At 34.3% G+C, this 15787-nt stretch overlaps 1 protein-coding gene across 2 annotated transcripts in view; it reads left to right on the top strand.

Annotated features, from left to right (window-relative positions):
- The window catches only part of KIFAP3 (kinesin associated protein 3), a 192741-nt gene that overhangs the window by 155721 nt on the left and 21233 nt on the right, over positions 1–15787 (top strand). For both annotated transcript variants that reach the window (XM_044005022.1, XM_044005023.1), the window contains exon 19: positions 5680–5779. In XM_044005022.1, coding sequence (XP_043860957.1) covers positions 5680–5779 — 100 coding nt within the window. The remainder of the gene's footprint in view (positions 1–5679; positions 5780–15787) is intronic.

The following is a 15787-nucleotide window of genomic DNA, read 5'->3' as shown; positions in this document are numbered from 1 at the left end:
ATAAGTGAGGGTTTTGATTTGCCAACTCAGGTCATTTCCAGGCCTTACAAGAATGTCTTTTAGACAAATGGTCTTCTGGCAAAGATTTTAGATGTGACATCTATGCACACCAAGCCAGTGTCTTTAAATGTGGTATGTTTACAGACCTTTGTTCATCCCACTTAATGATTGTTTCCACAGCAGTTAACTTAGGGCAGTGTGTCAATAGCTTTTCACATCCTGGCTTTAAGCGCTTTTTTGTATTACTGCCTTAATGTATTATAATAGATCATTTTTAATTGAGCAGGGTGAGGTAAAGGAGATTGTCAGTGATACAATGCACAGAAGGTTAGAAATTATGCTGAAATGAAAACCTCTTTAAGTAGGTGATTGTGTCTGAATAACTCGCTTACCTTAGAGTTCGTTTTCCCAGTCGCTAGCAGAGCAGTGTGGTCTTGTGTGTCTGTTTTGAAAGTGCTGCCCATAAACATCTGTTAATGTTCATAGATGGGAATTATCCCGGCAATATTTGGTGAAGACTTAGATTCCTCAATAGACTTGTTTCCTAAATGAACTTTGCAAAAGCGTCATAAAATATTACTTTGTGTTTCATACCAGAAAGAGTAGAGCTTTTATTTCACCCAAGCAGAACATTTCTCATTCATTAATAAGTTATCCCTTGGATTCTCAGGTATTCAATGTATAAATTTATTTTAAATATATTAGATGTAAATTGTTGAGATTCATAAGCCCATAGTATCATGGACCCAGAGCTGACAGAAACCTCAAAGATATCCAGTACAGCACCTCCCTTTTATTGATGAGGAAACTGAAGTCAGTAGTTTAAGTGGCAGAAGGCAAGACTTGAACCTATCAGACCACAGAATTATGTATTTAGAACCAGAAGGAGCCTCAGAGCTCATCTAGTCTGACCTCTCATTTTATATCCAGGGAAATTAAGGTCATGCAGACAGTAAGCATCATAGGCAAGTCCCCAGACTTCAGAGCTAGTGCTCTTTCTAGTTTATCTTCTTCTTTTTTTTTTTTTTTAGTGAGGCAATTAGGGTTAAGTGACTTGCCCAGGGTCACACAGCTAGTAAGTGTTAAGTGTCTGAGGCCGGCTTTGAACTCAGGTACTCCTGAATCCAGGACTGGTGCTTTATCCACTGTGCCACCTAGCCGCCCTCCTTTCTAGTTTATCTTGCTCTGCAAATGATTCCAAGGCAAATGTTATAGTTTAATCTACTTTACATTAATATTACTGTATCAATTAATATTAATATTACTGTATTTTAATGTTTTACATGATCATACATGTATAACCCATATCTGATTGTTTGCTACCCCAGGAAGGGGGGAGGGGAGGGAGGGAAAGAGGGATAAAAATTGGAACTCAAAACTATAAATAAAAATGTTTATTACCAAAAAAATATTGCCATATCAATGTGAATATGGTATCAGTTCCCAGTCAACCATCCACAGGTATTTATTAAATTCTTACTGTGTCAGGCACTGATTTAAGTCCTGGGGACACAAAGGAAGGCAAAAACAGACTTTGTCCTGAAGAAGCACATTCTAATGGAGGAGACATCTTAAAAATAACTAGGAGCATGTAAGATATCTATGGAGTAGATAGAAGGTAATATAAGAGAGGAAGTCACCAGAAGTGAGGGGGTGGAGGGGTTGGTGAAGACCTATTGCAGATGGTAGAACCAGAACAGTCTTGCAGGAAGCCAGAATAAAGGCCAAGGGGACTGGCAGAACATGCCAGGCCTACAGGTCATTAGTTCAGACTCACAGACACAGGACTGAGCTTCCTGTGGGAGAAACTACCCACGTGCAAGGAGGACAGTGTAGTTGGATCACAAAGGGCAAAGGAAGTGTGAAAAGACTGACAAGAGGAAAAGGGGCCCTGACATCATAGAGTTTATTGTATTTAACATTTTAAAAGAAACCAGTTGCTAAAATGCTGATATCTAATGAGCCCAAATGTGAACTATTTGATATATTTTAGGTACTGAAATTATCATAGAAATGAGAAAACAGCAACATCTGGTGGCAAAAATGAATTATGTTGGAGAATGAGTGGTAGAAAGAAGGGTTTCTAGTCCCTCCCATAAACTGCATAAATCCCTTGCTGTATCTTGTACTTTGTTTCACTGATGCTTCTCTTTCTTACCCTCTTTCTTCTGCTTTTGGTCCACATGGAAATTTGACAGTTAAAATAAAAATATCATAAATACCTCTAAAGAGGTAGCACAAGATCTACATTTTTCTGTTTCTGGTCTGTTCCATCCAGTCAATCATTTCCCCATGAACTCTTATATAATAAATGAATCTTTGTAGCACCTCATCAAATGTCTCTTAGAAATCGAGATAATGTCAGCTTTGTTCCTTTTATCCTGTACCACTCTAGGATCTTCGGAAACATCAGGTAAATTTGTAACACGGGATGATTTGTTTGAATGCCTGGGTCATCTAATTTAAATCCATGGGTTTGTAAGAACCTTTTGGCTGTTTCCTGTAAAACCAGCTTTAGTAGCTTTCTAGTCACAGGGGTTAAGCTAAGTGGCCTGTGATTCCTTGGATCTTATCTCTTTTACTTGAAAATGGAATGGCATTTGCTACTTCCTAGTCATTAAAATCTCTTTCTATCTTCTGTTAAACTATTAAAAATCAGTCACAATGCATCTGTTTCTCTCTTCCATTTTATGGGAACCTTAGTCTTGCCATCTGATACGTGAACCCAGAATCTATTTCAAATACGTCAGTCTTTTTCTTAAACACTTGTAACATTTCTCATTGCCTGTATATCAATATTTGCTTTGCAGCCACATGCTAATTTTATTTTGCATGATGAAAATGAAGTTATTTAATTAATTCTTCTTGCCGGCAGAAGAAAAGTGGGTATTTTAAAATTAAATAGTTTAAAAATTAACTCTCCTGTCCCATTCTTAAATAAAACTACACATTTATAAGCTGAAAGTGATAATGATCTTCTAGAATATGAATCATTTTCTCTCTTTACTGGAAGGATAAGGCCTATTATGTTACAAAGTGGTTGTTTTATGGTTTCATATTACTTCTTCCTAACTTTTAATTTGTTGCATTTTTTGCTTAATGCATTTTTTCAGAAGTTGTTTTCATTTTCTCTATGTCCCATTTGTTCTTTTGCTATATGTATTATTCCCTTTGAAGTCGGTAGGAGTTCTAAATGTGGAAGGAAGATGTTGAGAATTTGACCAACACTTTTTCATTTATTAATTTCCTTTTATCCTAGCACACTGTCCTGTTCATGTTTCATGTAATTTGAACTTTTAACCATAATTCCAGTGTTGTCTTTATTTGGTTGCAGTGAGATCTTAAAGACTTCTGAATGTTTAACATCCTTTTTACTCCTTTGGTACACCAAGGAATTCAGCACTTCTCTCATTCACTTTGGAAGTGTGGGGCACGTTTTATTTTGACCAAGTTTAGTTTATTTCTTTTTCGATTGGTAGATTCCTTGAAAATGCTATTCCTCAATTATTTTCTTTTCAGTTACCAGAGGAACTTGTTAATTTGGGTCTTGACCTTGTTCATTGTTCTCACACTTTGGTGATGGCTCATCCATCAAAAATGGATTTTAAAAACATCATAACTCTTATTTTAATAAAGCTGTAGTGTCTTGGCTCATCCCATTAGTTTGTCATGTATGTGAGTGTATCTGTATGTATGTGTATACACATACCTCGCCAGTCTTATGACTTCTGGGACGTTTAAAATTATGGAGCTGATAAAAGTCAGATTATTCATTGCTACTACTTTTAGTACAACTGGATGAATATTCTATTTCTTTGGCATTAGGTCTTTACCTACTAATTAGGATATAAGCTGTGTTCTATTTTTATCCTTTTGACAAAAATGGAAAAACTAGGCACTCCTTTTTTTAAAAGTAAGCCCAACTCAAACCTAACTTTTACTATGCTTATTAAATGGATGATAAATGGATGGATTTTCCAAATTCCTCTCAGCTCTTCTACACAAATCTTTTGTGTATTATCTACATTCTCACCAATTAATATATAATTAACCCGGGGCAGCTAGGTGGCGCAGTGGATAGAGCACTGGCCCTGGAGTCAGGAGTACCTGAGTTCAAATCCGGCCTCAGACACTTAACACTTACTAGCTGTGTGACCCTGGGCAAGTCACTTAACCCCAATTGCCTCACTTAAAAAAAAAAATATATATATATATATATATATATATATAATTAACCCACTCAATTTTCGTTTTTTAATCTCTTCTACCTTTCCAAATCCTGTCTATACTTCAGAATTCCATCTCAAATTCCTCCTCCTTCATAAAGCCTTTCCTGACCACTTTAGTGCATAATGATCTGTCAACTCAAAGCATTTATGTGTATAAATTATTTGTACTTAATTGTGTATTGCATTGTGACATGTCTTCTGATGACATTATTGCTTCCTTCTGGCATTGTTTATTAATTTTTAAAGTGTCTATACATTTTCTCTCTCAACCTAGACTGGAAACTTCTGAAGCTTAGGAATTATACATTATCCCTTATATTGTATTATTATTGTTCCATTTTATATTATTATATATTTTCTATTATACATTTTACATTTATATTATTATGTTATATATGTATCCCCTGCAGTGCCTAATATTAGTTTATTCACACAGACACACTGGTAATTTAATAAGCTGTTTGGTGAGGGTCTCCCATGTATAGAACATTGTACTAATGTTGGTGAGATACGGAAATATGATGACACATTTATCTGAAGGTCTTTTACTTGGCTATCTCAACTATCCAAGGTAGAATTGACACCTAGGATATAATCCATCTCATCTCTACCATCCCCTCCCCTGCCAAAAAAAAGTTTTAAAAGTCTGGGCATATGGTCCATTCACTAAATAAAAACCCATTCACTTTTTCATTGAAAGTACACTGGAATAAATTATTCCAGTTATTCAGTGCTTATTTCCTTTTGGTTTACAAATAGTTCTAACAAAAGTTGGAGCTGCTCAAACAGGAATAAGTGATACCTGGCATACTAACAAATGAGGAAACCAAAAAAAAGTGAAAAGCAGATGTAAGAACTTACAAAGCATATTTATTGTAGAAATGAACATATAAATAGCACCTCATTATTATGCTTTTGCAACTTGTGTTCATGATGTTGACCCTGAGTCATCAAGAAAAGGTTAAATTAGGGTCAGCTCAATCTGTTTAGGAAGGCAGTGAAATGGAGAGCTCACTTTTTAAAAAAAGATTACTATCAAAAATGATTGACATTAAAAAATTGGGACACTTAGTATCAAGCTTCAGTTACCTTGAAAAGTCACTTCCATGAAATAGTTCTGAATTAGGATCAAACAAGAAAATGTGTAAAGTGCTTGGCAAACTTTAATGCTTTATGTAAATGCTGACTGTCATCCTTATTCTCATCCTCCTCTTCATCCTCATCAGATGAGACATTCATGAAGCTTTGCCCTCAAGGAAGCAACAATTTAATTATGGAGACAGGACAAAATGATAGAGAGATGGGAGTCATCTCTTATCATGGTATTGGAAAGGGAAGCAAATGGCTTTGCATTGTGTAACATTTATATTTATCCTCATTGACCATGGATGATGTTAATTGTATCAATTAAATCCCTGTTTGTCATTTCTTATACCTTTTTGTTCATTAGATGGATTGATTGCTCCTGAAGGTGCCATGAGTCCAGATTTCTTCAATGAATATCACCTTCAGAATGGAGACTTAGTGGGTCAGCATTCCTTTCCTGGAAGGTAAGTACATGTTGAAATAACATGTAATTAACACTTTTCGGGGAAAGAGTCATTTTCTTTCTGTTTTTTAAACACAAGGTTTTTTTTTAAATTTGTATACTTTTTTTCATTAAGAAAATAACTTTCATCTTTTTAAGCAGAATTTTTTATTAATTTGTAGTCACATTTTAATTTTTATAGTTTGTTTAAATCACATTTTTAAAGAATCACTGTTTTATCACTTTGGAAATTCCAGGCTATGTCTTAAAACAGACACTGCTGCTGCCATAATAACCTGAGAACCTTCCAAAGTCAATAAAAACAGAAAAGAAATGCAAATGAGTTATTATATATTTTAACAATTGTTCAGACATATGTGCTTGGAAAAGTTTTAAAGGTTTGATTAATTTGAAGGTTTTCCCCCCAACAATATGCTGTTGAAAGGCAGATTTCCAACTTCATCACTGGTGTCATAGCCTTTGAAAGCCTTGCCAGGAAAGGTATTTTCCCCTCTGCATCACTGGATGATTACTAGTGGTTTCTTATTTCAGAGGTGACCTTGTTGAACATCACCTTTGAAATGTATGTAGCTGTTCCAATTAATGATATATTCTTGTTTGATCCATACAGGTATTAGGGCAATTCCTATTTTCAAGAAGATAAATATCTGCTTTACTCTTTTACTAAAAATTTGTCTCTAGAACAGTCTCAAAGATGTATGTTGTTTTGGCAGTATGTTGTTGTAATTATGATGATTATAAGAGTCCCTTGTATGTCTTGGCCCCTGTATTTCTTGCTATAAGCCATCTTCAATCTGATATAAAGAAAATAACATGTACTAGATTGTCACCATAACAAACTTGATGCTTTAGGAGGTCAAAGCTGAACTTTTGGTTGAATATTATGAAACAGATTTTCCATAACAAAATTATAAAAGGAAGAAATTTGGAATACATTCCCAGAAAATGTATATCACCAAGTTCTACAAACATTTACGAAATTAACTCGTCAGCCATTTTTGCTTTACTTTGAGCAATTTCATATCTTTCTGCTGATCTTTTTTCATCTATCTTTACATAATACCAGATCAGCAGGAGACTTGAGAACATATCTCTTCAATTTCACTGAAAGTTATTTTTAATGAAAGCCTTGTGAGAAAATGATTCACTTTACAACCAACTTTTTAGCAACAACCTATTGGGTAATGTGAGAACAGCCTTTATTGAGAGTTTGAAACTAGCTTGAGGTAATTGTGATTAACATTGGAAACATTTCATTTTCATACATGTACACCCTCATGATGAAAAGAAACAAATTATCGTGCTTTTCTCTAAAAATTCAATATTCAAATATACTAGTGATTTAGTTTGGCAACAGTGCATATTCTAATTTTTTGAAATCATGTTTTGGAAAAGAAGAAAAATACTTTGCAAGACAATATATTACTCAGTGGCAAAATGATGAACTAGAACCCCAGACAGTTCAGTGTTTTAATTCTTGCTCTGCTGTGGACTTTTATAAACGGTTAAGTTCATTTATCCCTGTTCTCTAATTTTCTTTTCTGAAAAGTAAAACTTAAAATATCTTTTCTTCTGCATCATTCATTTTGCAATAATGTTGACTTAAAGTTGCTTTGGGAAGTTTTGCTAATAAAACTTATAAATCACTTTGCAGACCAGAAGTGTGATATAAAATACTTAACAATAATAGGTTGGACTTGGGAATTGTTTTCCCTTTAATCAAAATGTCCCATGAGAAAATTGGTTCTTTCATCTCTTGTCCTTTGTAGTTTCTCAGATCTCAAATCATTTTCTCTTTTATATTTCCAGAAGATTCCAATTTATAATAAATTCACTCAGTTTCCTTTTAGGTGATAGTTTAAGTGGGAGGGGACAATCTCTAAGCAGTGCCAGTAGAGATGCAAACAATTACCATATACATTATATCCAAAAATTTGTACTTATTCTTATTTTCATTCTTTTTATAGCTGACCCTACTCCTGGAATCACTTACTTGGTCTATTATCCAATCCTTCCACTTGGTTTGGTTTCTTTTTTTTTATAGGATTTTTTTTTTGCTTTGCTTTGTTGCTATAAGACCAAGAATATTAAACTTCTTTGTTTAATTCTAGAAAAATTTTAGTACCTTTCTGATACCATATAAACATTTAAATGTTTGGGTATGTTGTAATTGCTTCAAAATGTGTCAAATATGAACCAATACCTGTCTTTCGCTCCTAATGCATGATGGAGGAAATCAATGTATATTTTATTTGATTGTGTTGAAAAGAGAATGACAGGACATTTTATGAAACTGATTTCAAAGTAAAAAATGAGAATCGTTTTCAGATATATGAAATTATACCAGTTAGTTCTTTACTAACTAAGAGTACAACAAAAGACCAGATAACCTCAGAGGTCCCTTCTAGGTCAAAATCTGTGCTTCTATAAATAAGCATTAGGCATAACATGAAAGATACAAGTTAATAAAAATTGCCAAATACAATTATTATATGTTGGAGTGGCATTCAGAGTCATGGGACTTCTCTTGTCTTTTCCTGCTCATCAGTCAAAAATAAAATGAAGCTTGTCAAGAATTATCTGGAAAAATAATCACAAAATTAGACTATGTATAATTTAAATTGCTATTCTCATGACTATTTTTAGTCAGCATCGGAATACCAGCCATGTGCTGGGTGAAGCACAAAATCAGGATAGAGCAGTCTTTTCCCAGGAGACTTAGCCTTTATTCCTTAGGCCCTGCCCATGATTTAGAAGCCTTTCCCCTCTTAGGTGATTTTACTTCTAGTTGACTAAATGTGCAAATTGACCATCTCAAACATCCTGAAGATTGAAAAAAAAAACTTTTGCTACCTTGCACAGCAATATGTTTTTATATTCAATAAGAGAGAACCCTCTTCAGTTCATTGTCTTTTATTTGATCTTAAAGGTCAAAATTCTGTTATCTAACAAGTTCAAATCACATGGGAAAACCAAACCAAAGTTAAAAAAGAGACTAACAATTTTAATTTGGGTGATATCTTTCCTTCTTTTTTTCCAGTATGGTGGTGGGAGGAACTTTTTCATCTGAACTCATGCATTTTTATAATATAGTTGGCAACTTAATTGGAAACAGTAAAAACGATTGCACACATTCTTCCCTATTATGCAAAGGAGACAATATGTTTGATAAAATAGACACTGGCAGTTGGACAGTGAATACTGAGTTTTAGACATGTGTCACTATCGTTTTGAACCTCTTGGCGCCAGGATTTCCCGACATTTAGAACTAATGCAAAATGCATTAGTGCTCCAAGGCATGAGCAAAGGAATTGCCAATCCCAGAGTGTTAGATGTGAGCCTTTCCCCTCCCAATTCTGAAATGGTGTTAGAAAGTAAAATGGGATTTACTATCGAAGCTAATTAAAAATAATAAGAACAAGTCTAGGGGTTTTTTTTGGGGGGGGGTTGCATCATATACCATATATTGGCCCTATATTTTAGTGCTTTTTTTTATAACTCTTACTTTTCAAGCCTAACAAGAACCTCATGTTTAGCATATTTTTAAACTGGTTCCAGCTTTTACAAATCAGTTTTTGTTGCAGTAAAAATGGTCTATTTTTCTACTTTTATAGGAATCCAATTTTCATAAACTGTTTTTTAAAAATCGCAGAAACTGCTGAGTTTTCCTTGGGGCTTTAAAAATATTTTTCAATGGGCCTGGTGTTCCTCTTGGTGGTTGGCACAGTAATGCAGTTTACTAACCATATTCTAGAGGGCAAAGATAAACTAACAGCCTTCTGATTCTGTCTGAAAAGACATACAACAATTGTCTTTTTTATCTTTCCTTGTACAATCTACCACTCCTTTACTTTCTCTTTGTTTAAAAACAAACTTACATTCATGTATTGTGCCATTTTTTGCTTACTTTTATACACTTGCATCCGCGCTATTTTATTTCCATTCTTACAAAAGTAACATCAAGGATACAGATACTTTGTACTCACTAGAAAACTTGGAAGTCTGTCAAGACTCGAGACATGGATTCTAGTCTTGACTCTTTACTGTCTGAATGACCATTCCATCTATGGATTTCATTGTCCTCATCTGTAAAATGAGAGGGTTGTCCTGGATGAACTTTCATTCTGTATTTTATTGTATAATCCTCTGTAGCCAAGCGCTCATTGTTTGATATCAGTAACTGTTGTGATATTTTGTATCAAATTTCCATAATTTCCCCAAACAACAATGTGGAATAATTACTAGGACTCAAAAATATAAACATTACAACTCCCTTCAACCCTGGATAGAACTCTGGACCTAAAGTCAAGAACATCTGAGTTCAAATCCAGCCTTATATATTTGCTAGTGGTGTGATTATGGGCGAGTCAACTTAACTTCTGTCTGGCTCAGTTTCCTTAACTGTAAAATAGGATGATAATACCACCTACCTCCCAGGGTTGTTGTGAGGATCGCATGAGATCATATTTGTAAAGCACTTAAGACAGTACGTGGCACATAGTAGGCACTTAATAAATGCTTGTTCCCAAGGAAGGGATCTTTTCCTTTTTCACCCAAAAGATTATAGCATAAAGATAATATATTGTTCAGGAAGTTTCACAGAACTCTAACATATTTGCTGTGAAAGGCTGTATGAAGAAGAGATAAGAATGTTACAAGCTTACATTTGGAAAGGCAGGACATTTTTCTATATTGTCACAACAGTTCAATATATTTAGAGAATCCTTCCATTTTTACTTAAAAAGGCTATTTTGTCTGATTAATTGAGGTTTGTTGGGCTGCATCTCCATGACAGAATTAATAATAAATAATTTATAACCTGAAAAAAGCAAGAACCTCCAAGGAAAACACATGTGGAAGGCATTTTCCCTCATGTGTAGGAACATTATAAGTATTAATGAATTAATCAGCCACATCTTTTGTTTTTATCATGGTGTATTTTTATCCTTGTTTATTTTGGTTTTTATGTTTAGTCAACAGAGCTTGCACCTTTTTTTTTTTTGGTCTAGTCCTCGTTCTGAGTTATTTCATTCATTGATATGTAGGACTTCAAAGCTTTTATTCAGCCTCATAAACTTTTGGTGATAATAATTTGATCTAGGAAGACTATTCTGTGCTGCACCATTAAGATTACAAGCTTTTTAAAAATGTATTATTTTCACAATAATAATAATAATATTAATGCATCTATGTAGTATTTTTGGCACTTTTATGTTTTCTCATTATATAATAGTATCACTTACAGTCTTAATAATAATACTACTTTACAGTTATAGTTTCCATAACACTTTCATCTTCATCTGTGAAAATCCGAATTTACAGAGCCTATTGCAGAATTAGGCCATTATCATAATTACAAGATTCTTCATTTTCCAAAAAGATTCATCATAGGGGTCCTGTAAATAACTAAGTCCTATAATGACCTTAAGATAGAATTCTTTTTACAAACACTTGATTTCCTATGACATTGATAAGACTGTAAGCAGTGGATTTTACAAATAGTTACTTCTGAGTAAAAGTCAGTACATCATTTCTCAATGGAAATTGCATCTCCATATATAAATGGCATTGATTACATATACAGGTAACATTATTACTGCTTCATGGTATCAGTCTTTAAGCAAATATTGAGTGACTGAGTACTTACTGAGCGTGCATGCCCGGCACGGGGCTGACTGTTCAACATACAAAACAAGGCAGCCACGAGGTCTTTGTCCTCGGGAAGTTCACACGCTAACATGAAAGATACTATCTTTCATGTTATGTGAACTTTGCGTATTATGCAAATAACTGTGCCCATGGTTGTATATCTATCGAGTGGGAATAAAAGGCAATCTCAGGACAGAGGCACTGGCAGGGGCTTGAGAAATGGTGCCTGAACAGGCGGCCTGTGAGCAGAGTCTGGAAGTACAGGAAACTCACCTTCAGAGTCAAGGAGGGAAAACAGCCAGTGAAAAGACATAGACTCGGGAGATGGCCTGGGATGTATCTCCCAAAACATGACTTATACTCTCTTAAGAGGAGTTGTTCTAATGGAAGTCTATACCACCCAGTATTCTGCAGTTACATTCAAAGTAGTTTTATTTTTATTTATTCCAAATTTACAGTGAAATAACGATGAACTCCAAAAGTTGTAGTACATGGGAATGACTCTAATGCCAATCAGGAATAACTTCAACTTTGTTTCGCTATCAGTGCAAATTGAGCAGAAATGAATACTTACCCAAATGATAGTAAAGCTTCCTAATGTTAATAAAACTATTCATCAGAAATATCGTCACAGGGGGCAGCTAGGTGGTGCAGTAGATAAAGCACTGGCCCTAGACTCAGGAGGATCTGAGTTCAAATCCAGCCTCAGACACTTGACATTTACTATAGCTCTGTGACCGTGGGCAAGTCACTTAACCCTAGTTGCCCTGAAAAAAAAAAAAGAAAAGAAAAGAAAAAAAGAAATATCACGTATTTTAAGACATTATGCCTAAGGTGAGGAAAAGGTCATTAGCCATTCATCTCTCACCTGTTAAACTTTTGAAATAGTGAAACTACAGTGAACATATGTATGAAAGTTAAAGTAAAAATATGAAACCAAATGTCTTTTAACACTTATCCATGTTCAGCCTCCATTTTCTCCCTAAACTCAATACTTCTGTGTCAAGAACACCTATCTTCCAAAATGATTAGTGGATTTTAATCAAGCTGAAAAGGGGTCCAAAGTCAGTAAGGTTTGAGGCTGGAATCCACTTCAAGTCTCAGCCTACAGGCTCACAGAATCCAAATGACAGTCTGATTTATGAGTCATCCAATGAGTTGTGTTAAAAGCAAGTTTATAGTGAGAGTTAATAGAATTCAAAGTAAAGTGAATGGCTTTTCGTTACATATTAACTTCCAGTAGTGCTTGGGATCTTGTTTACTTGGATTTTGCTTTAACACATTTGGCATCCTTCACTGTGAATAACTGCTACAGATTTGCTGGAGACAAATTGCTAAATGCTTCAGTGTTTAGGAAAGTTCACGCTCCCATGAGTTAGTTTACCGTTGATGTCCCAGTTGACATCCAGTTCTTTTTAAAATGGAACTGCAAAATTATAAAGTGATTCATAGGTGGGATACTGATGCTACGTGAATCATGCCAATCATTTATCTAAGCAATTAGTAATATTTTTTTTTCTATAAGCAAATTCCCATGGGCTATATTAATCTTAGGTTCTTAAGTGTTTTTCTTTTTTTATAAAGTGACCACCCCTTGCTAACATTTGAAAAGTAGAAATTTTCATTTCCACTATTTGGATATTAATCCATTTGTACTTCCCAAAGAGAATTGAATTAGGTTTTATTAGTAAATTGGGCATATAACCTTTATGTCCAAATTTTACTAGTTTATCACACATTAGCATTAGCAAATTGTAAATCTTATTATGTTTGCAAAAAGGAACAGTGGTTTAAAAATAAGGCTTAGACTCAGAAGATTTAGAGGAAAATCTCATCTTGAAAAATTTGTATTGTGGACTGGGGAAAATATTTTAATGATTTATTTCACCTTTGAAATTCACTAGCAGGAGAAAGTAATTGATAGGATTGCCTTTGTCAAGTTCATATTACATTTCAAACTGCTGGTCTGAGTGAATATTTTGCAAATCCAACAGTTACTTAAAACCCAAAAGATGTTAATGGGGGAAACTTAATTTAAATTAAAATAAAGTCAGGATAACTGTCCATGAATAATCTAGGAATCTCAATTCATCTAGGTCCTGTAAAAATGTTAACACATAAATCATCATCTAGCTTTTAAAAGTCAGTCAGCTCTTAAAAAGCTGATTGTGTCAAACATGGTTTTGTACCAGAAGAAATAACATGGGTGTTAATCCAAATGATTCATAAGTGAATTACTACACCTCCATCCTACAAAGTGACTTAGTTTAATAGTGTCTAATAATGGTAGTCAGACATTTTTCACATTTACTAATGAAAGTTACATTGGGTATACATACAGGGCTGAACCGATGCCCTTAGGAACTTAGAAATAAATTATGAACTTCTATAGGAAGAAAATATAAAGCCCCTAAGATGGCTTTTTCAGTGATCTATTTCTTAGAATCCCAGAGATAGTCTTTCCCATTGACTCTTTGTAACTTCCTCTCTTCTAAAATAAGAATGTTCATATTTTTAGCATTTTTAGATGTGAGTTACTGTTTCAAGGGCTTATTCATGTTTTACCAGAAACTTGACGTAACTTAGACTTTTAAATTTCAATCTGCAATTTTGTTAGCCAAGTTTGGAGGCTGCTTTTGCAAAGAACTGGTATTTTCATCATTTTTCTCCTTCACATCCTGAATCAGTCACATTTAAACTGATTCTTGACCTGGATGCCTTCTCCTAGTTTAAGACTGCATTTATTTCTAGTCCAGCTGCATTTTGAGTGACTTAACAATGTGGTTTAAGTAGTTATTAACAATTTTAAAAGATTACTAGAATAGCAGTGAGTGAGTTAAGGTCCCTTAAATGTTGAAAAAGAATACTAAAACCTGGGGGTCTGTAGATTTTTAAGCAGAACATTAATTAATTCCCTCATTCTCTCTGTTGCCTATAGTATCTCCAGATGTGCTACTACGAATATGCCCCTCCTGAGATACAAGCCATCTGGGTTCTGTAAACTGATTTGCACTTATTTTAAACAATAATTGAACAGAATGCAGATGAATTATTAAAGTAAATGTATGTTGCTAATAAATCTAAAAGCAAAATATTTAACCATAGTAAATGAGAAAGGAATGTGCAAATGAAGACCTGCTTACTTTAATGAGTTTAGTGGTGACCTTCTCAGTTTCAACCAAAAGAAAAAATTTTATTTTTCTGGGTTTTTTTTAATCTATAAAACTGCTTACAGAAGTATCTGAGACAAAAACAAGGAAATATAATGTTCTAAACTCAACCAGTCCAAACCACTTGAACTGCTATGACAGCTCATAAAACTGAGAGTAGTTTTTAACTGGGCTCTGTTTTACATTGCTAAAGTGAATTTTCCTTGCAGGAAGTAGCCAGCGGGTTTATTTAGTTTCCAGACCATGGCTTTGATCTTTCTGTACTGTCACTTCTCAGGTTACATAGCCCTTTTTCACTGCAGTAAATCTGCAGCAGTTAATGAGAATAAAATTTCCCCCTCCTCACTGATCACATGCTGTTAAAAGCCAAACCACAGCCAACTGCATATTTGCAGAATTTTAGCTACAATGTACGAAAACAGCACAATCAGTTTAATCTTGTTGTCTTTGTCATTCATTTTATTGAGCTTTCCTCCTTTTTTAAGTGACCTACTTTATCAAGTCAAGTGGTTGGAGGCCAGAGCTGGAAGAAAGATTTAGAATGGTCATAAACTGAGAGGAGAGTATGTATGTGTGTGCCTGTGTGAGCAAGGCCATTCAGATTCACAATTAAAGCAGCTTTAAGTGCTTTTAAAAGCCTGAACCTTCCTCTGCAATACATGAATGGGTTTTGTTATTCCTTCAGTTACACTGCATGCTCAGTTTTGACATAAATTAGCACTCAGGAGGTAAATTCATTTAACAAGTCAGATCATTATATTTCACTTTTTGACAACCATAGAGAAGGAATTGTAGTGGATTAAAGGACTTTGGGGTTTTTTCAAGATATTTTGACATTTTAAAAGACCTTTTATTGAAGAAGGAATAGCAGTTTTTAGAACTCTTTCATTATCTTTTCATTGTACAACACTATTAATTTTCAGAATAATTTAAGTTACCAAATGAGTAACATGCATTATAAATTATGCAAACTTTGTACACCCATATGCACTGATGACAAAACACAGGACAAGGAACATAAAATATAAAATTTGTGATGTACCTATTGTGCCTAAGTCACTGGCACAGATGCAAAGTTTAGATAGGATACAGTCCCTGCCTTCATGAAGCCCACAGTCTAGTTGGTGAAGTATGCTCTTTAATCCTTCTTGCAAAAGTTCTAACTTGAGTTAAATTCAATTTAAATTTAA

The sequence above is a fragment of the Dromiciops gliroides genome, chromosome 4 (assembly GCF_019393635.1).
Source record: "Dromiciops gliroides isolate mDroGli1 chromosome 4, mDroGli1.pri, whole genome shotgun sequence".
Lineage (NCBI taxonomy): Eukaryota > Metazoa > Chordata > Mammalia > Microbiotheria > Microbiotheriidae > Dromiciops > Dromiciops gliroides.
This window is presented reverse-complemented; position numbering and strand designations above follow the sequence as displayed.